The sequence below is a fragment of the Tribolium madens genome, unplaced genomic scaffold (assembly GCF_015345945.1).
Source record: "Tribolium madens isolate multiple individuals breed KSU strain unplaced genomic scaffold, Tmad_KSU_1.1 Scaffold_91;HRSCAF=231;Tcas5.2_LG7, whole genome shotgun sequence".
Classification (NCBI taxonomy): domain Eukaryota; kingdom Metazoa; phylum Arthropoda; class Insecta; order Coleoptera; family Tenebrionidae; genus Tribolium; species Tribolium madens.
The window spans coordinates 7916246-7936535 of NW_025401063.1; the positions used below are offsets into that span (position 1 = coordinate 7916246).

The 20290-nt window shown below is 31.7% G+C and overlaps 1 protein-coding gene across 1 annotated transcript in view; it reads left to right on the forward strand.

The window, feature by feature from the left end:
- LOC123010753 (KH domain-containing, RNA-binding, signal transduction-associated protein 2-like) overlaps positions 1 to 20290 on the forward strand; it is a 76910-nt gene that overhangs the window by 23351 nt on the left and 33269 nt on the right. Inside the window, exon 3 of the mRNA XM_044407849.1 lies at positions 19516 to 19616. Within this exon, the coding sequence (XP_044263784.1) occupies positions 19516 to 19616 (101 nt within the window). The remainder of the gene's footprint in view (positions 1 to 19515; positions 19617 to 20290) is intronic.

The window sequence follows — 20290 nt, forward strand, 5'->3', positions numbered from 1 at the left end:
TTAGAAAGGTAAAATAAGAATTTTTTATTTAACAGATTAAATTACATAAAAAATCAATGTGTAGCAAGTACTAGACAACGTGGAGGGCAACAAAAGTTTCCTCATAAATCACAAAAACACTTAAACATTTATTATGAAAGTGGAATGGCTGTTTTATCATTGTTTCACGTTTCTCTCGTTGTGATTTAACTCATCGCAGGTCATAAGAGAGACAAAGAAATTTTCTAGCACCTCTTCCACTCTCGCATGTCTTAGCTCGAATAGAAATAGAATCTCTAAGTAAAACCGGGTCACTATCATTGAGTTGTAAATTCTCTTGAATTTTAGATTTAATACGCAGCTTGAATATTTGAGAATAATGAATGTGGTTTAAGCTTGAGAAAAAAAATCGAGGGGCTTTTTTTGTTTCTTTAATTTTCTTGCACAGAGGGAAATGAGAAGTTGCAAATAAATTTTCATAATAAATGGTTTAGTTTATATAAACTGCAGGAAAATATACCAGTGAAAGAGCTAAGATGAAGCGAGCTGCGAAAATGAAGATGTCGTTTAGCCTAGACGTAAATAGAGACCTAATTCGACTAGCGCAAAAGGTGAAGATTAGTTCTTACGCTGCGACTGGTGCTCCGGGGGCTATATCCATATCCACGAATGTTGTGTCAAGACGTGATGCGCTCAGGCGCATTTCGTTTCGATGCTGGTGTTGGCACAGATTGTTTTGTGTTTTGTTCACAACAGAAGCGAAATGCTTCCGATGGTTGATACAACTGCAGTAACAGCACAACTGCAATCACTGTTGTTGTTAAGAAATTTCAAAAAAAACTAACATTTAGAATGATTTTTAATATTCATTTTTTTTAAATTAAAGAATTTTTTTATCTAATTGCATGGTGCTTTAGATAAATGCTCAAAGTTGTTTTAATCGAGTCAGAATTAAAATGATCATTTATTTTAACGAGCTCTTGATTCCTGGGATAAGAGAAAGGAAAGCTTCTTTGTTCAAGTATTAATTTTGATTTGTTTGATCTTTTTTTAATAAAATTACTGTCAGTTAAAAATACCAAAGTAGCGTAATAATAATGTAGGGTGTTTTGTAAATAAAACAAGAAGTTTGTTGTATAATCAAAGAGTTTATATTTTACTGAAAGAGTTTCAGGTTATCATAAGAAGTTTACAACCATATATTTATTACATGTGGACTCCACATATTAAAATCCAACAAGCTGTTTATTAAATTAATTTTCATTCAGCTATCTTTCATGGCTGTCAAAAACAAAGTTCGTAAATCAATTTTACTATTATAGATTAAATTTATTATTATTATCAAATAAGCCTGTTGTTTTTATTGTGGCAAAAAATGGCTCACAAAAATCGCATTTGATGAAAATTTGAAAATTTAATAAACTTTGTATTGCATTATTTTGGGATATTAAAACCAAATTGATTTTGTTAGATTCCCAAGTTTTTATCACGTCAAGTTTACCTTTACCTAACATTCTGCCGTTTTAGGGCATCACATTATGGTGGAGGCGCCGGGTAGTGTTTATAGAGTTGAAATCTTCTTAAAATTTTCACGACCTTAGTCATATACAGTTTTCTCATTACATTTATTATTCTTTTAGAAAAGTGCAAACAAGATAAATAGCTCCTCGCTAAAGTTTAAATAAAAATATATAAATAAATATATAAGATGAATTGTGTGGGAAAAAAGGCTTGAATGTATTTTTTTAACATTTTGTCCTTTCTGCCTCGTACCGTTTATTTTCTTGTATGAGTTATGTTGCTAGGGGAAATTCCCATCACTATCAGTGGCCGGTGAGCGAAGCAGTATCGTAACATAAATACAAGATCATCGAAACCAAACTAGATTTATTTACAGACATCTCTAATACGGTGTATTGTAGTCTTATCTCCCCTTTTCAACCTGTACCCAAATAAAAATGGAGTAGGGAATATTTAATAGCGTTGTCAAAAAAGAAAAATCTTACTCGCAGCATGATTTATAACCCTCGGACAGAATTTTAGAAGGTACAAATGGCGTCATAACATTACCAAGACAAATTTTATTGATGGCACCAATGATCAGCTTATTATTGTGACTGTGGCCAGCAATTTGCTTTGAAATTTCTAACGGAAAGGGCGTAATGCTCTATAATTTTTCTTTTCGAAATCAAGGATCGCCGCTTACAACAGAGACATTTTCATTTTGTGAGTCACGCAGGAATATTACTGAAGCAATCTAGAAAACGACGTTGCATGAATTTGACGTTTGTATTCAGCCAGGTTGGATATATATTTTTTGAAGAATCTATAAGGTGAAAATGTAAAGCGCATATCAATCAGTCGCTTAGTGTTGAATTTTGACGAAGCTTTCTATTTTTTTTGATTGCAAAATTTGTATTTATTCAGCACACGCACTTCATGCAATTTGTTGTTTTATGGACACAAATGTTTTGTATATCGCTATGCTATTCATTATTTTTAAACATAAATATCCAATTAAATCCAATATTTGGGAAAAAAATATTATTGGGAGTTTGTAACAAACAATAAAGCAATTTAAAAAGTACTTTGTTATTACCACCGAGAACATTATCCGCATTAATTTATTTAACAAAGCTGGACACCTAACACATAATTTTTTTTCAAAACTTCTGATACAAGAGTGTTTTTGAACAGGTAACCTACTTCTAGTTGGACGATTTATATGACAGTTAATATTTATCTCAATGAATGAATCGATATATTGTGTTCAAAATATTTACGGAAATAGGATCAAAAAGTTTTGACGGTAGAAAAACATTCCTGCATAGAGACTTTTCTAGATCGAGTAAAAAACATAGATAGAATGTTGTACAAAATATGTGCATAATTTAATATCGTTTTATTACATTTCTTAAAATGGCTACAACTGAATAATGCACCCAGTTTGCAGAGTAACTTTTATAGCTCCGCTCTCATAAATTACAAGAATTATACATATGTTATGAATGGTTATTTGCGCGGAAAGCTTTTTAATGATAAAACATTATTTTGGACATAATTATAAGTCTTATAGCACTAAAATATTGTCTGCATATTTTTGTGCTTTTACAAAATCACTTCCAACATTGTTTATTTTAGATAATTTAATTGAACTAAATGAAAAAAAAGCATTGGCAAATAATTATTGCAAAAAGCCTTATATTTTATGTTTAATTTTTTTTTTGTCAGTTTTAAGTAACCACAAGGAGTCTACCTTTTAGGTTAGTTAAAATTCTATTCATTTCTAAAAAACAAAAAGAATAATGTACTGATGGATACTGTAATTTAAATTAAAACTTTTCATTTGTTTAATTTTGATTTCGAAATGAAAATTAAGATATTACCATTAAACTATAAGCATATATAGACTAGAATTTGTTAAAATATTGTACGTGTAACAGACAAATTAATTGAAAATGTCAGCCGTTTTATAATTCAACAGCTTTCTAAACACTTTTTGTGAATCGATTGGTTGAAATAGTTATTACTGTTTGAAGTTTGGCAAATTGGGTTAGAGCTGCCTGCAGGTGACCTACATCCAAAGTGAAAGTCTGGAAATTAATTAATCGGTTAATTGGATATACTTTCTTAGGTGTTGTTATGGCGAATTAATAAAGCTCATCGATCAAACGTTGTTAGAAAGTTGCCGCTTTTTGTTAAGGACAACACACTTGCCTTGCAGCAAGTTCTGTTATATCGAATTACACGAGCCATTTGGCAAAAGCGTATTTTTTAGTATGTGCTTGTCTTTATCTTGACAGTTCAATCATATTGAAGACAGACCGTGCTGGGCAAATATAGAGAAATGGAAACCGTATTATATGAGGTTTTCCGTTAGTTTCGGTCACTGCTTGTCGCCCATTTTTTCCGGGTAAAGTGATAAAGATGATACGGCGATATAACCAATGATTTTTTGGAATTCAATTCAACTTCTTTGCGATCGTGTACCACCCTTGTTGGAAACGTAGATTTTCGTTTCGCAGAATCAGAATGGAAAGCGGCTTCGTGGAGAATGTTGGAAACCATGCAGTAAATCCAGGTCCTGCAGGGAATCCCGGATCGAATCCCGACAACTTGAGACTATTGTGTTATGTGAGATAGATAGTCCTAGCCTCATGTTCGGCAGTTACGGTGCACCTCTGCGAAAACAACGAAATTTATGCGAGTCTGGTGAATAGAAAACCGTTAGAGTTGAATGGGAAAAGTACGATATTCATAAGTTTTCCCGTTTCGAATGTTTTTGTTTCAAATTGCGGAACGTTTTAAAATAATTTCGGTGGGACAAGCTCTATTGTACCGGGGATATAAATGGTGGCAGGTTTTTCGGGCTGTTTCTAATCGAGATGATTTTTCAAGCAGACGCCTCTCAACTAGGGATAAAGTAAATTCAATTTCCCCCAAAATTTGAACAAGTGGTTAAATAGCATTCTACAATAACTAACTAAAGAAGTATGAGACAGAGGATTGTGTAAAATCAGATAGGACAAAAGTGCTCGCATTATATAAATTAGTTTCTAGACTAGAAAGATAAAATTTGTATTAAGAACATAAAACTATATAAATGTAGCTCGTCTATAAGGCATGAAAAACGGCTTCAATTAATTGATCTGTCTGTCATTTTACAAATCTTACTTTTTCTTTGAGTAATACAATTGTGGTTTATATTTTCAGACATTTGTCATTGGGGATCAACGACGAGAAACAGAAAAGTCTCAAAAATTGTTGTTGCTTTAGTTGCACTTATTTCAGTAAAAAGTGAGAGGCAAAAATAACTTATCTTATTATTTTAACAATTATTATTCAAGGCAAAATTAAAAAATATAAATAAATAGTGAAAACAGAAAAGCTGCACCTGTTTTGACTTTTAACATGAAATAAACAGAGGCTGTTTGACGTTTTTGTGCCACAAATAACGTAGGTACTTATCGTGATATTGGAGCTAAATAAATCTAAAAAGAAAAAGATGATTCTCTAGTCGCATCCACCGAGAGGTGGATATTTTTTTTTTATAAATACTACATGTAGGTTTTTAATAAGATTTATGTTGGTTTAATGTTCCATATTCGCACTACTAAACTGTAATTTGCAATTATAACAACCAATGTGCTGTAACAATATGTGCTGTTGAGGAAATTATGTCATGCTGCAATAATTAGAGCAATGAGTTGTACATAATAATATTCCATTTGCGGATAGCGGCAGTTTAACAAAAAAATATGATTGTGTGAAAGGTATGTATTTTTATGCAGTTTGAGTTTCGCATTATTGGAAAAAAATGTTGGCAACTGCTTTTCATTATGATAGTTTACAATTTTAGTTTAGCGTCTTTTAAAAATAATAATTTTAGCAGTTTGGCTATTAGACAGAGGATAACACATGTTTCTGTAAATATATTACGCTGATGAAAAATTGTCACTTGGCAATGTAATCGAAAATTCTGGTTGAAGACAAAAAGATTCTATAAAAATTTAATTGAAAAAAAAGTAGAAAACAATAGAACTTTCAAAGTACCTGGTCGATTTAAAAAGATAAGGTAAACTATAAAAAAATTAATTTAGAATAAAACAGTATAAGTTGCAAAATTTGAGCTCATGTAAAATTTGGTTAAGTAATTTATTGAGCTGTCGGTGGAGAGCCTTACATTTCAACCCTACTGTATATTCTTCGGTATGTTCATCTGTTATGAAATATTGATTTTATTAGGGAATCCTTGTAGTGGGCATCTCGTTTCAATAGAGTCGTAAGAAAAGTCACTCTGTGTAAAAATTGCATGAGAACGATTCACGTACAAGAGTAAATATCTTCCAATACCATGCAAGCCTGTAAACTTCTCTCCGAAATCGTAAATTTAAAAGTGCCAACTGTGAAGCATAAGTGGCTCTAGCGAAGTTTATGGCGTGGCCACACTTCATTTTATAGTCAATCTAACGTCGCATGCGTTGTAAAATGCTCAGATTATATAGTACATCTAACCATACCATGGTCGTGGGATATTGAAAATGTCTCGCACCTGCCGTTGTTGCCTATGAATAATGCGTATATGTCAGCATACATATGTAAACATCGTGTTCCGGACGTAGCAGGGAGTCCGGGGACTGATCCGGTGATGGGGCGAAAATAGCTTCGCCATCGAGACTGGTTTACCGAAAAATATTTTGCTTCGAGGCCGAAATGACCGCTGCTCTCTTATCACACTTCAGGGACCGGTGCGTTTTACATAGTACACCAATTGTGTACAGTGTCGATTAAGAGACGAGAGGTGATATTTGGAATGAGATAAGTTTTCAAAGCAAATCGAAAAAAGGATGCCTTTAGTGACCATTCCGATCGAATTCACGCAATAAATACAGACAACCAAAGATAATTTCAAGCTTTACAAAATCAAAGTGGAAAATCGTATCGACAACGTTCTAGGTATTTCATAAAGAAGTTTATACTGCCAAGAGTCTCCAAAGTGCTCTTTTTGAATTATAAAAAACAAACTATAAAAAAGATCAAAGATTTCATTTGTAGACTTTCAGTGAATGTATGGTTGAGCACTTACCCCTACGGCTATATCGGCAGAAAGGATTTACGAGAGTTGTAACACTGTACGAGTAGGAGGTGTAAAAAACTAATTGCAGTCTGTATTATTCTAAACAAACCTTCTTTTAATATGCATATTTGTTCTGCGAAACCAAAGTGATTAATTTTGAATTACTACTTTTTCGTTCTCTAATAAAAATGTTCTGTTCTGAATTCAAGCTTTTTGCTTGGGCCCATAAAAATTATAGTGCAATTTCATAATTATTGTTAGAATTTATGTTTTAGAATTTTATTTTAAATTATTAATACTTGACATTTTATAAGGAAAGTTGTTGTATAACTGCAAAAGAAAATTAATTACAATGTTGTTTGCAGCCATACAACGGCTGCAGAAATAGCGGTAACAAAAACTTTCTTGGCTGAAAGAGAAATGAAATAACAAAGTCAATTTCAGAAGAAAAGTTATACTTAACTGTTGATTCCGAACCAGAGTAGTGAGGGAATAAATTGGAGGATAGACTTATCTATCTTACAGTAACATTTTAAAATAGGCAAAAATAGGATTGATGGTTAAAATAAAATTTTGATTTGTATGTATTATTAAACAAAATTGTTTTGATAAACTGTTTATTATTAAAATTTATTGTATCTATATTTTTAAGTTCACCTAAAATTGCATATAATAATTAATTAATTATTTTAATTAATTAAATAAAGTAACGTGAATTTTAATTTAGTTAACTAAGTGTTGATTTATACAGGCTGCGCCAGAACTCGCACCCCATAGAAAAATGTCATGTACGGTAAGAAACCAGGAACATGGAAAAAATGTTAAAAAAATTCTAACTATAAAGATTTCGATGTTATGAGACTTTAAATTTTGCACTTTGACGTTATTTCTTTCTGTTGAAAAAATATTTTTTCAAGTTTTTTTGCTACTATTAGCTATAAGAAGAAGAAACAAGGAAACTATATCCTAAATTGTAACTCTGTTTAATGTTATTTGTGGCTTTTATTGTCAAAATTTTTGTACCTTTACTAAATAATTATAAAAAAAAAACAAGATCATCAGTATCATTAAATAGACATAAAAAATCAAATGTCGAAAAACAAATGTCAAAATTTTTTGACAGAGAATTTTTTAAACATTTTTTTCATGTTCCTGGTATCTTATCTTGCTTGAAATTTTTCTCTGGGGCTCGAGTTCTGACACACCTGTATACACGTATATGTGAAAACCACCACCTCCTTAATGAAAGATATCAATATCCTGCCTGGGCAAATTCGTAAAAAATGCATTGAAGCAGTGCTTCCGAGTTTTTGCGAAGGTTGCTAAGAAAAAACTGAGTTACGAGTATTAGGTATTAATTATTAACGAAAAATAATACAACTAATAAAAGCTGGGAAGGCAGGCGAGAAAAGAATTATTCTATGAAGACGGCGATGGTGAAAACTAAATACTGATGAAAACTATCTGATTTAACTAGCAAATCTACATTTTTTATTAAATTTTAATTGTCTTATGTCTACTTGACTGCTTCAGTTTATATATAAATTTGCATATGGTTTTGTACTATACGATGTTTGGTTTTTCATAAAAAAAAATTATAAAATTATTTTACTCCTCCAGTTCTTTTAAAGGATAACACGTAACATTAATATTGCTCAAAAGTCATAAGAAACTGAATATAAGATGTATTTTTTCTCGAAAATGCTTTTTGTATACATATGGTATTACATGTAAAAGTTATTTTTTATAAATGAAATACCTGTAATAAAATTTTATGTTCAATTATTATTATTAATAAAATTTTAGATCTAAATTTTATACTTAATAGGGTATTAATAATGGCGGTAATTTACAATAGCTGTTAAAGATTTATTGCCAACCTATTTGCTCTAATGTTCATCAATAAGATTTATTGATTAATTAAGCAAACGTATGAAATTCTAATATTTGAATTATTGTTGTAAAACCGTGTAATAAATAATTTTGGTTTTTGGGTGTTTTTTTATCAAAAGTTATTGTATTATAAAAGTTAATGCCAAGTAGTGTTCACTATGTCAAATACATAAATCAAAAAACGCAAATATTTTTTTCGCGATTAGACTATTCGATTGTTTACTACGCCTGTTTCCAAAGACAGTAAGTTGTATTTACTCGTGCTCTCCCAAACTCGTCGGTAAGTATTTTGTTTATTGTTGCTAACGACAAACTCGTCGGTAAGCTTTCAAAGTCGTCGCCAAAGTGATATGGCGTTCTAGAACATTTTTTAGATATTTTATTAAAAAAACTAATAAAAATCAATCGCGCAAAAAATGTTATAAGCATCACGAACGGTAAGGACTTACTGATCTCAGACAATAATAAATAATAATAAATAATTATCTTCGATCGGTAAAATGTCCTTACCGTTCTTGATGCTTAATATACTATTCCGTATTAGTTGAAATGACCAATAAAATATGTTTAAATTACGTTTGTTATTTTTGAGAGTTTTTATCGGGTAGAAAAATTCTAACTTAAACATAAAATTTTTAATCGATAAAAATGTAACAGTGTGGAATAGACAATTTTAGTTATGTTGTAAAATGTAACACTTTTTATGGCCAATAATAATTCAAACAACCGTTTCAATATTCGCAAAAGCTATTAAGGACAATCAAAATATGTGGGAAAAGCTATGAAAAATTTGTTATCATGTCGTTGACTGATTCAAATGACATCCTTACAACATTGTGTGGTATTTTATTTGATGTTTTTTTTAAAACATTTTTACAAACACAAAATGGTATAAATTAACGTATTATGAAATGGTAAAATAAATCACCGTGTGAGAATATAAACGACATGATTTTCTACAGATGCATAATAAAGCCATTTATTTCCAACTTTTGTTGCTAGAAAAATTAATATTCCATTAATTAAAGTCAACTGCATTCAGCTTTTGAGTAAAAGCTAAAAGGAAATAAAATATTTAACTTTGGTTAAATCTGTCATGTCAATTCTCAAACTAGTTCCTTATTAAATTCTTTCAAAATTGCATTCGTCGTTATCCAGGCTGTTTAGAATTTACCAAGATAACTTGACATGTAGTAATTAAAAAAATAGACTCGAAGGAGAAATTAAGGTTTTAAGGCTGTTAGAGCAAACGTTTTAAGTATTTGAAAAAGATAAATTTTATGCAGGTTCTTCAATATTTTCCAAGTTTTAATTTTTCTGCCCCAGTTTCAATTTTATGCTTACAATAGCAAAAACCGCATTTACATAATGCTATGCCTTCATAGGGAGATGAGGTTGCATTTTGCATCGACTCATCAAAAATTAATTGACTGTAAGAATTTGGTTAAATACCTATCATTCCCACAGGTCATAGAAGAATTAGTGACAAAATAATCTTAGTTTGTTTATTAACAGGAGAAATACATTCAATTATTGTAAATATTAACATCTTTATTTATGTTTTATATGTGGCGGTATTTATTTTTCATCTCCATCAATAAAACAAACCTGCATGGTAACATACTTGTAGGTTTTATTATTGCAGTTTTAGCACCGTCAAAAGATGAATCTTTTTTTCCATTAAGATATTGTGTATAATTATGGAAACTGAAATTATGTAGGTATCAACTTGATAATAACAAGAGGTTTGAGTTTGTTTTGGAATTTATTACGCAGTAGAGCAAACATAAAATTTTGCGTCTTATGCTTTGTTGATTTAAACGAATCTCTCTTTACTTTATTTCAATGGTAATGAAAGGGTAACATGAAAGTGTCGAATTTTTTATATTTTTTCTTGAGGAGCAAGAGTTAAAGATTTAATTAAAACATGTAACTTTTGGAAACATAATTTAAGTACTTCACGACTAGACGAGACTACGAGTATTAGATAGACTCATGAAATTAACTTGAGACGATACGAAACGTTCTCTGCAAAAATATATTGGTCGTTTTTACCGAGGCTGGGTGAACATAATATTCGCATTTTTTGTGCATTATTTGCCAGAACCATTTTAAATTCCACTTGTAAAACAAAAATTATATCCCCTTAACCATAAAAATGCCGTCATAAATAACCAGTTAATTTAAAAAGTTCATCTGAATGTGATAATAAATTTGATGCAGAAGTTCTTTCAAAGGCTTTTTTCGCAAAAGGTTAATAGACTGCTATACAGGAAACATCTTCAGAATGCCGTAGACGAAATGTAGGCAGACGCGATAACAATCCGAGACCCAAAGGCTGTATCGCTACAACGTCCGTGAAAACCTACGATCCATCTTAATTTCGTTCGGAATGGCTACAAGTAGCTGTTAAAAAATCCATCTTATTGACGTTTATGGAATCCAACCCAGAAGAGAGATTTGAGGTTATAAATATTGATTTTCTTAATTGCAAATAACGAAACAGTGGCAACAGCAAATTAGTTTGACTAGTGTTGATTTTCTGGTTTACCAACTTGCCACGTTTTATTTGATTTTCCGTCCTGTTTGGTTCGGGGAGCGCTAAACTAATCATTTTCAACGTAATTGTCTCGATGGTGTCCTCCACAATGGCTAAATAATAAATATTAAATATTATCCACCTGGATGCAGTACCTACTACGCTGCGTAAAAATTCAGCGGGTAATTAAAATGAGACCGTTGCACCGATAACATTAACAAAAAACCTAATTAGAAGGACATATTAAATGTGCTCACTGAGCACGCTCTGGAATTGTGCCTTTAATGTCTTTTATAAATTCCACTGTTATAATTATTTTGATGAAGTTTTATTTTTGTTTACTCCGGTGCAACCACACATGTACAAGTTTAACAGTTGAAGTAACTCACTGTGAACACATAAACTGAATGGATCTCCATTAAAACAAAGTTTACGACTTGCCCGGAATTTCAACTTTTTCCAAACTTTTGGCAAAACTGACAATATTTAAATCGATTGCAATATTACACATAAGTTGTTACCTTATGTGAAATTTTATTCTGGATCTAATTAAAATAATATCGGTAGTAGCAACAACGTGTCATTACGATAAAAATATTTACAAAATCTGTTTTTATTTGGTTAATAAAGGTAATGTGGGAGGAAAAAGGTCTAATTTATTGGAATGTAGTCACCTCAAACTTGTGAGAGTTTCAGTGGTTATGAGTTGCAGCTAAAATAGACGCATTACTAACAAGAAGCAACGAAATCAGCAGGCAGCGAAGAGAGAAAATGTGAAAGCTCACTAGCTGACGGCAGGAGATGGAGTCTCGTTTAACGAGGCGAGCGTCTGTAAGGAAAAGCACGTCTACATTTATCCCTTAAGAGCTAACGGAAGTTACCGAATTATTTCTTACTACCCTTGATAAACGTAACATTATTTCCAAAAAAGCCTATTTAGTCAGTTGGAAAAAGCCCAATCCGTTTGAAAAGCTATCAGTGTAATTTGAGGAAAAAAATTTCACCGTCTTTGGAACAGATACCCTTATCCCTCGTGGATAAATCAATATGAAAATAAACGATTTTTTTCTTAACTCTCTGTGAGAGAGATCAAAGAGACATCAATTTCAAATTGCAAATGAGGTAAAAATATAGTCTGCAGTTTAGGAAAGGGAAACGCGACTAAGTGATGGCTGCTGTTATTACCAACAACAATAGGAACGAATCCATTGCAAGTTATGAAAAATGAGTTTAAATGTGTCAGAACCTGATGACAACGGTAAACAGAGAAATTGAATAGAGTCATTTACAAATTTAATACTTCTCCTACATACGTTATTTACAGACAAGTTTGAAAAATATAACCTCATTTATTACAGCTTTAGGTCTGTAGATTTACTTCAGGAAATGACGTAGTTGAAAAGACGGAAGTCAAACGGAATTAAAAGTGGACCTGTTGAATCGTTATTCGAAACAAAATTTTTGTTCAAATTTCTGTACAAGCCCAATAGAGCGTTACTACGGCATTAATAGCATATGTAGCAAGAGTTTCCGCTGTAACTACGTTTATAACATTTACTAAGAGCGGACTGCAATCATTGATTGCACATGTTACCAACTTGTTTGCTGAATATCCAAGTAAATCCTGGTTTTATACCAACATTTATCTTTTCTTGTACAAGAAAAATTGATCTGAAATTGTGTTTTATGTGGACAAAATCCTCGATTATTCTACTATTAGAAATGCTAGATGGAAGTGTAAAAGTGTAGTTACGCCGCCTCGTTTAGTTAATCGAATTACTTGACCCAACAACGCCGCACTATGGGGCTTCATTCCTGGCGAGTTGAAACGAATTTTATTTCATTCGTTTTACCCCGATCGATACAACCTGGTTCAGATTTGTTATATCATCTGGGAAAAAAACCTATGTGACAGTTTTGAGATGTTTAGATATTGTATCATGTCGTTACGCTTCTCTTAAGCTTGAAGCTTAGCAGAGGTAAGCTTCCGATGTCATAAGAGCTATGATACCAATAAAACCCAAAATGACATAAACCCTGCCAATCATTTCGAGATCTCACAAGAAACAGGTAATTCATGCGAACACCATATTAATAAAATAGAAATAAATAAATAAAGAAACAAATTTATGTATTTGATAAAATTAATAATTGACTTAATAAATTTTAATTACTTAAAGTTGAAACGAGGAACAGATGTTCTCTAGTTTTTGCTTTATTTAGCCCTTCACCCGCGCAATTATCTCGCAAAATGAAAAGACTTAAACTTTGGCAAAAGCAAAAGCTCGTTCGTAACCCAAGTTTCTCGTGAAACCTCAAAACTTGCTCGCCGGCAAAACAACAGTGGGTCATTTGCTTGACATTCGCCCAAACTCGCGACTGTTCCACAGACTGCTGCTTGAATGTTCTCCAGAGATTTCACTCAAAGACGTTTATGTTACTAGAATATTCATTCATTTACCTTCTAAATGTATACGCGATGCTGAAGCATTGTTTGCCTCATCAGCTCACAATGTGCCGTTTCTAATTAACGCAGCGCAAAAAGCTCAATTTTTAATACATGTTGGTTTCCACGAGTTGACGTCTTTCACACCAAATACTAATGAAACTTTGTTCAGACAATCATCAATTTCGAAGGAATACTTTTAAAATAAACTCGCTGAAGCGTAAAGCAAAAGAGCATTTTTTCAGTTTTTAAGTTGTCGGTTTTTACTATTGATTTATTTTATATTTCAGTGAGTTCCCCTGAAACTTTTCTACAGCTTATTTTTAGCACCTTTTTCATTACAAAGGTTGCCCATTAGATTTGTTTCAACCACTGATTTAATTGATCAGTTACTATCAATACATTTGGTTGATGAAAGGGTGCAAACGCCGAAGGCTATAATTGTAGATGTTTAAATGTGCGCAACTCTAAAACATCATTGTTCGGCACCACTGACGTTTATTTGAATAATTAAATTACCACTTTTATCTCATTTATCGACTATGGTTTTTGTATTTTTTGTGAAAAGACTCATTTTAGGTACCATAAAAAGTGATTGTAATTTGGCAATTAATCAAGTAGGGTAAAACTGACCAAATTTTGGTAATTTTTTAAAAGATTTTTTAATCTATAGTTGAATTTTTCATGAACGCTATTTCGATTTTTACAACAGGTGTGTCAGTTTAGTTTTATGCAAATAGAGCTGATCATAATGCAGGTGCTAGAATTTATTACAACCCATTAGCCAAAAAATAATAGAAAATTTGCTTTTATAATTATGTGTTGCAAAAAAAGTCTTTAATTTTAATTTAAACAAATTTTAAATCTTTGATAATGTAATGACCATTAAATGGTAGCAATTTAAGTTTGTATAGTTGTATTTAAGTTAACTGTGAACACTCGTTAAATTTTATTGACATACAATTTCGTAAAGCGTACTGTAAGGAGCCATTACACTGTATTTTGGATACAATTTTTTTATGAGCCAGAATAATAGGAATCAAAAAACAATTTACTAAACTCTCCAAAAAAGCTTATTATTATGTTTACAAAAACTTTGCGAATTTAAGTGTTCTTTTAAGAGGTAGCATCTGTTTTCTATTTTATGTTTCAGAAATTTACAGATTTTTGTTAAGTAATTTGTGTTTATTTTTATTTTTATGAGCGAAAAAATGAAATTATTTTACGACTGATGGTCATCAATAATTTGAAAAAGTTGTTTTCGAAACAATAAGCACCTTACTCTTGGAAAACTACTATTATTTAATAACTTCGTTGTTTTTCATGCAACTGTTGGGGAACATTAACTTTTGAATTATTTTATAACCAACTTAAGGCTATTTTTTTTAATCGTAACTAAAAATATTGAATAATGTGTATCTGTTATTCCAGGAGAAGCGTTCAGAAAGATGCAGGTATCTGTCCTGAAAGTATTAATTGAATACATTTGAATACAAAGTGGAAAATAATATTTGCATTTACGTACTTCGAAACAATAAGTTATAATTGGATTTCCGTTAGCTAACCCAAATTACAATTGGTTTTGGTTAGATATTGTACAAATTTTTTCTAAAATATTTGCAAAGCAGATGTTGCAGACAAGACATCATTTTTGCGAAAAACACTTCCACTTTTTTTTTATAAACTGAAACGAGTAACTGTTTTGAAAAAGGAAAAAGAGAGGATTTAAAAACAAATTTGTAGAAGCGTAGATATTATCGAAGTGTTGCGCCTCCCCCTCAAATTTAACTGACAGTAAAGGATATAAATTTCTTCACCACATTCTGAAATTTGCTTTTTATCGCCTTCTTTATCAATTTAATTCCGCAGTATAAAAATGATTTCCAAGCGTCATTAAATAGATTTATTTAGACTCATCAATAATTCAACAAGTTTATAAATGAAACAATAGCTCGATCTAATTGTTACTGACAACTGCTTTAATGCTATGTTGTTGACCTTTAAAGCAGAGATTTTAATTGGAAATTGGATATGTGGCAAAAATTCGTTGAACGAAATCAACTTTCTTTGACAAGGCTTGAAATAAATTCTTATTGGTTTGACAAAAAGTTAGTTAACTTAAAAATATATTCTGGCAAATGACGACACAGAAGCGGCAATGCCAACTGGAAAGGTCAAAGTACAGATTCTGGAATAATTCGTTGAAAAATTGAATTGTTTGAACAGAATGCATTTTACGACCTGATTAGCAAAATAACGAAACACAGAATAATGCAGGAAACGATTCTCTCTGTAATCGGAAAGCGTCAGTATTAACTAGCAATTAAGCTGAGGGCGCTGGAATAATAACGAATATGGCGTGTATGGGAGGAGCAATAATTGATGGCTGAATGGGGGCAGACGCAAAAGCATGATTTACTAATCACAAGGGTGGGATTTTTTGTTTTCTACATCTACAATAATTGAAACATATTTATATGAGATTACAGGATTGTTTTTAGTGAGTATTGAGAAAAAAGGACGTAGGTTCTTCAAACGAATTCGGTTGCAAATTTGGGTATAGAAGCTACAAATTCTGTCCTTTTAGATTCGGTTTTACCAACTAGCTGCCTTTCTGCCTACTTGTTTCTGTTCAAGCCGTTTCATTAATCATAAATGAAAGAATAACCAAATTACTCGGTCCATTTTGCGACAGGAAATTATGGTAGTGGTTCTGATCTCGAAACCCTCAAAACGATACAGCCACGCAATATTGTTGGTTTAGGTTGATTTAGCGTACAAATTTAGTGCTGAGCCGTTACAGTCCACTGAATGTGAATTATAAATGCTTCTGGTTACCCCATATTTGTAAGAGAACCCTGTTAAACTAATATTAGAACAAGTCACTTTCTGGTTTTACCGCGGGAAACAATTCACTTTTCCTGTTAAATTTATAACAAGATAGAGTTAACTTGCTTCATTTTAATTAATAAAATTTGTTGAAAATTGTCGTCTATTTTCTAAAATAGGTCCAGCGTTAATTTGCTACTCATACAATATGAATGGAAAGGACCTCATTCTTGAAAAGGGTCAACACTTTGCGTTGAATAGTTATATTTATAATCCACTATCCCCGTCCTACGGCTAATATCTCTAATGTCAAATTATATTATTTTGCCTCTGTATATTCCTGGTTGCTAGGCTGTTAAATTATGAATTATGTAGCTAATTTTAGGTTTTAGTTGGTTATAAGAGGGCTTTCCTTTGTGAAAATTTGTCTGAAATGTGCTAATGATGTAACCATTTGGGAGATTAATAGACGAAAATGATGTGGATGTCAAATGTTCTGTGTGGTTGCTAAAGAAAGTCTCAGATCACATATTAGGGACTGTAAATGCTGCTCCTGCTCTATTACTTACCGCAAAATTATTGCCGCTAGCCCATAGCAAGTTTTATGCTCTTATTTTTAACAGTTTATTTTAGGGAACACAAAACCATATAAAATTAATACTTTTTTTATTCATCTTTACTTTTATTAATGATACTAGATGTTGTTTTAAAATTACATTTTTTTTAGTATATTTTTACTTGAGCGTTTAATTACAGATACAAGAAGTAACTAAGTGCTGAAAAATTAAAATGTTTGCTAGACATCTAAGAAACATGATCCATTTACAGCAGTAATGTCAGGTCAATAGTACTACTTGATAAAATCAAATGTGACATTAATAATGCCAGTAAAGTTCGACAGTTTCAGCTTGAGGGTTTTAATGCTTGATTATTAATGCTACATTTGCTAAAGTGCAAAGTAGGTAGTAAAGAAAAATTGAAACAAGGACTTTTTAAAAAGTATACTGGGAAATATTGAATCAAAAGTTTTAAACATTTTTATACAGTTTCCTCGTTTTTAAATCGATGAAAATATGCGATTTCTATTTATGATAATGTTTATGGTTAATTGCGTTTTAAATTTTCGTCTCTTATCTTAATTCCACACGGGATCGATAAGGCAAGTCACGTACAGATTAACACACTCGTTAAATATTGGCACGCAGAATTATATTTTTCCACGTTCATCAGATTCAGTTCCATTCATTCCGGTTTTATGGCTGTTTGTTCGTTATCAATTCTGTATACACTGAGAAAAATACGAAAATCCAACGAGTGGGTTTCGTCATTCTGAAATCTTGTTTGATTTATGAAATTGCTCGGCTGTAAAATAAAATTATAAAATCTTGATCGGTTAAAAAATTGAAAATTTCCAAGTTACGAGACAATGCGTATAGCGCATTTGCTAACCCTCAAGTAACAGGTTGCAGGGGTGTTTGCCTGCTTCAGAGCTTTCTCCGAAATCGATCTGATGCAATCATGGAGCAGTCTCAAAGTAGGTACTTGTAAAATCGCATTGAGCAGATTTGTTTTGTATACTATGGACGCTCTTAGACATTAAAGCTAATTTGGAGCTCCATGTGGAGGTTCCTACATATAAAGTTAGATTAAATTTAGTCCCGAGTGAAAATGCATAATAGAGAAAATTTGTCGATATAATATCGTATACTGCTTCGATTTAATTAAATATAGGAAAAGGGATCAAGTCAAACAACAAGAAATTTCAGTGTCGGTGAACAAAAAACATCGGTTCTAGTGTTGAGGTTAACTCAGCTTTTAGAAATTTGCCGCCGCTTTAAAGAATTTGATGGAATTGGTGATGTAAATTGGGATTGTTATTCAACTCACCGACTTTACCAAATAGATTTACAGTTTGGGTGATTCGTCAAAGGGACTTTGACCAATTCAGAATCTGTTCGAAATTCCTGTGCTAAAAATTGGTTTACTTCAGTGCGAACATGTCTTTATTTCTTGCCAAGCACGCTGAACTTTAAAAAGATTAAAGTGTTACTTTTTTAAAAGAAGAGCTGGTTTGTAAGCTTTTAGTCATACCTAGCAGAAATGAAGCAGATAATAAAGTTTTTATTTTCTTTTGTTGCTTTCAAGGAAATGCCAGTACACATTGCACACCACCTGATGCATCTTTAGTCCCCGTCATGGTTTCATAATCTAAAGGCTTTCCTGTCTTTATGCAAATGCTCTCACGAAGGTTATTTGAATAGATGGCGAATGTAAACCTTGTTTTAGAGGGGTCAATTGAAATTGCTCTTCGAGGTTATGTATATGTATACTAAACATAAGATGGGAGATTACCGGAGATAATAATGTCAACATACGCAAATCTTGGGGTTTAGCGTATTTTAGGAAAAACTTAAAACTTTCAGTGTTTACTACAACTATGTAAGCTTGGATGGAAGTCACTTGAGCTTTGTTGTTATGTTGTTAATGATTCCTAAAAGTGATAGCGTCGAGCAGTTTTCGTCAAATTGAATCTTTCATTTTATAACTAGTCCCAAAAGATAAGAAATTTATTTTTTCTATTCCATTGAGAATGGACCATCAAAATAACGTATACCCTAATATGGGCTTATATTGGAATTGCATTATAGTTCTCAGCTTCTTGCATATAGATACGTCAGCCGTAATTTAATTGTGCATGAATTATTTTTAAATTAATTATTTTTCAATTAATAAATTGTCCGAAACGCCGGCGAATTATTGAATAAAGCGTAATTGGTTCAATTTTCTATTATGTATTAATTCAAACAATTTATACCTCAAAATGAACAATTCAATTTTTAATTATTATTATAGGCAAATGTATTTGAATTGAATAAAACATTTTTTGTATTTCAGTTACTTATGTATGTATACACATACACAATTTTTTGCTTAGTTGAAGATGTGTTCAAAATGACTAATTTTTTAATTAACGCTAGTTTTAATTTTAAATTCTTTTGTCTTAAGTTCTTGAAATAACTAATAGCGCGTAATAGCGCAGTTAGAAGCTGGTGCTGCATTGCTTAAATGGTTGTCGGTAACAGAACTGTTTGACATCGATCGTAATCTATTACGCTTTCGGGAATAATAATGGAGAGCAGTGCAGTCTCAGGTTGATTGGAGCAATTTTTATAGTTGCATTAACTAAAATGTAATTTTTGTGTCACAATTTGTGCAAAATTCTTGCAACCAATTTATTTTTTTCTGTTGCAGAAAGTAAAGGCAGCGAGAGTAGAAGAATGGTAGACATTACGAGAGACAAACCGATAAAAGTGGCAGTCAGGGTAGTTGTGCCTGTACGAGACCATCCTAAAGTAAGTTATAATTACTTCGTTTCTTAATTCTTACTTCGTATTCTCGCCGTAATCGCAGCAATTTAATTTCAATTAAGAAACGAAATCTTATTTCTTTCATCATGGAAGTTTTTCTGTGGTGTAATTTAGTAATTGTGGAAGAAACCAGACGTGTATATTTATATATTTTAGTCGTAATAATAACATGTCTTGAGAATAGAGTTCAAAGGCCGAACTAGTATATAAACTGCAACACTGTTTTACTATGTTGGTTCTGGGTAATATTGTTGCCGTGTTGAACTTAACTGAGCAAATAAAACTGAACAAATCTTAGGGAGTTTGGTAGTCCCATGTGTACTCACTTTAGACTTACAGGAAGTTATGCGAGGCATTGTTATAGAAAACAAATCCATAGTATCCCGAGTTAGACCAGATCGATATCACCAAGTAAACCATTACAAATGTTACAGCTTTTAGAGTTTGAAAATCCTTCATACCATAAGTAAAATTTATAAAACTTTTTCCGTCTATTAAAAATTAAAAGAGAGGATAAAGAAAGTTTTAATCGAGGAGTAAGTGCAACGTTGACCATTACTTACAGTTAGAAAGTTGAAATAACTTTTTGAGGTCTTCATACTTTAACGAAAAGCTTTATTTCCAAGTCACTTTGACTTATTCTGAAAAAGTTTTACCAA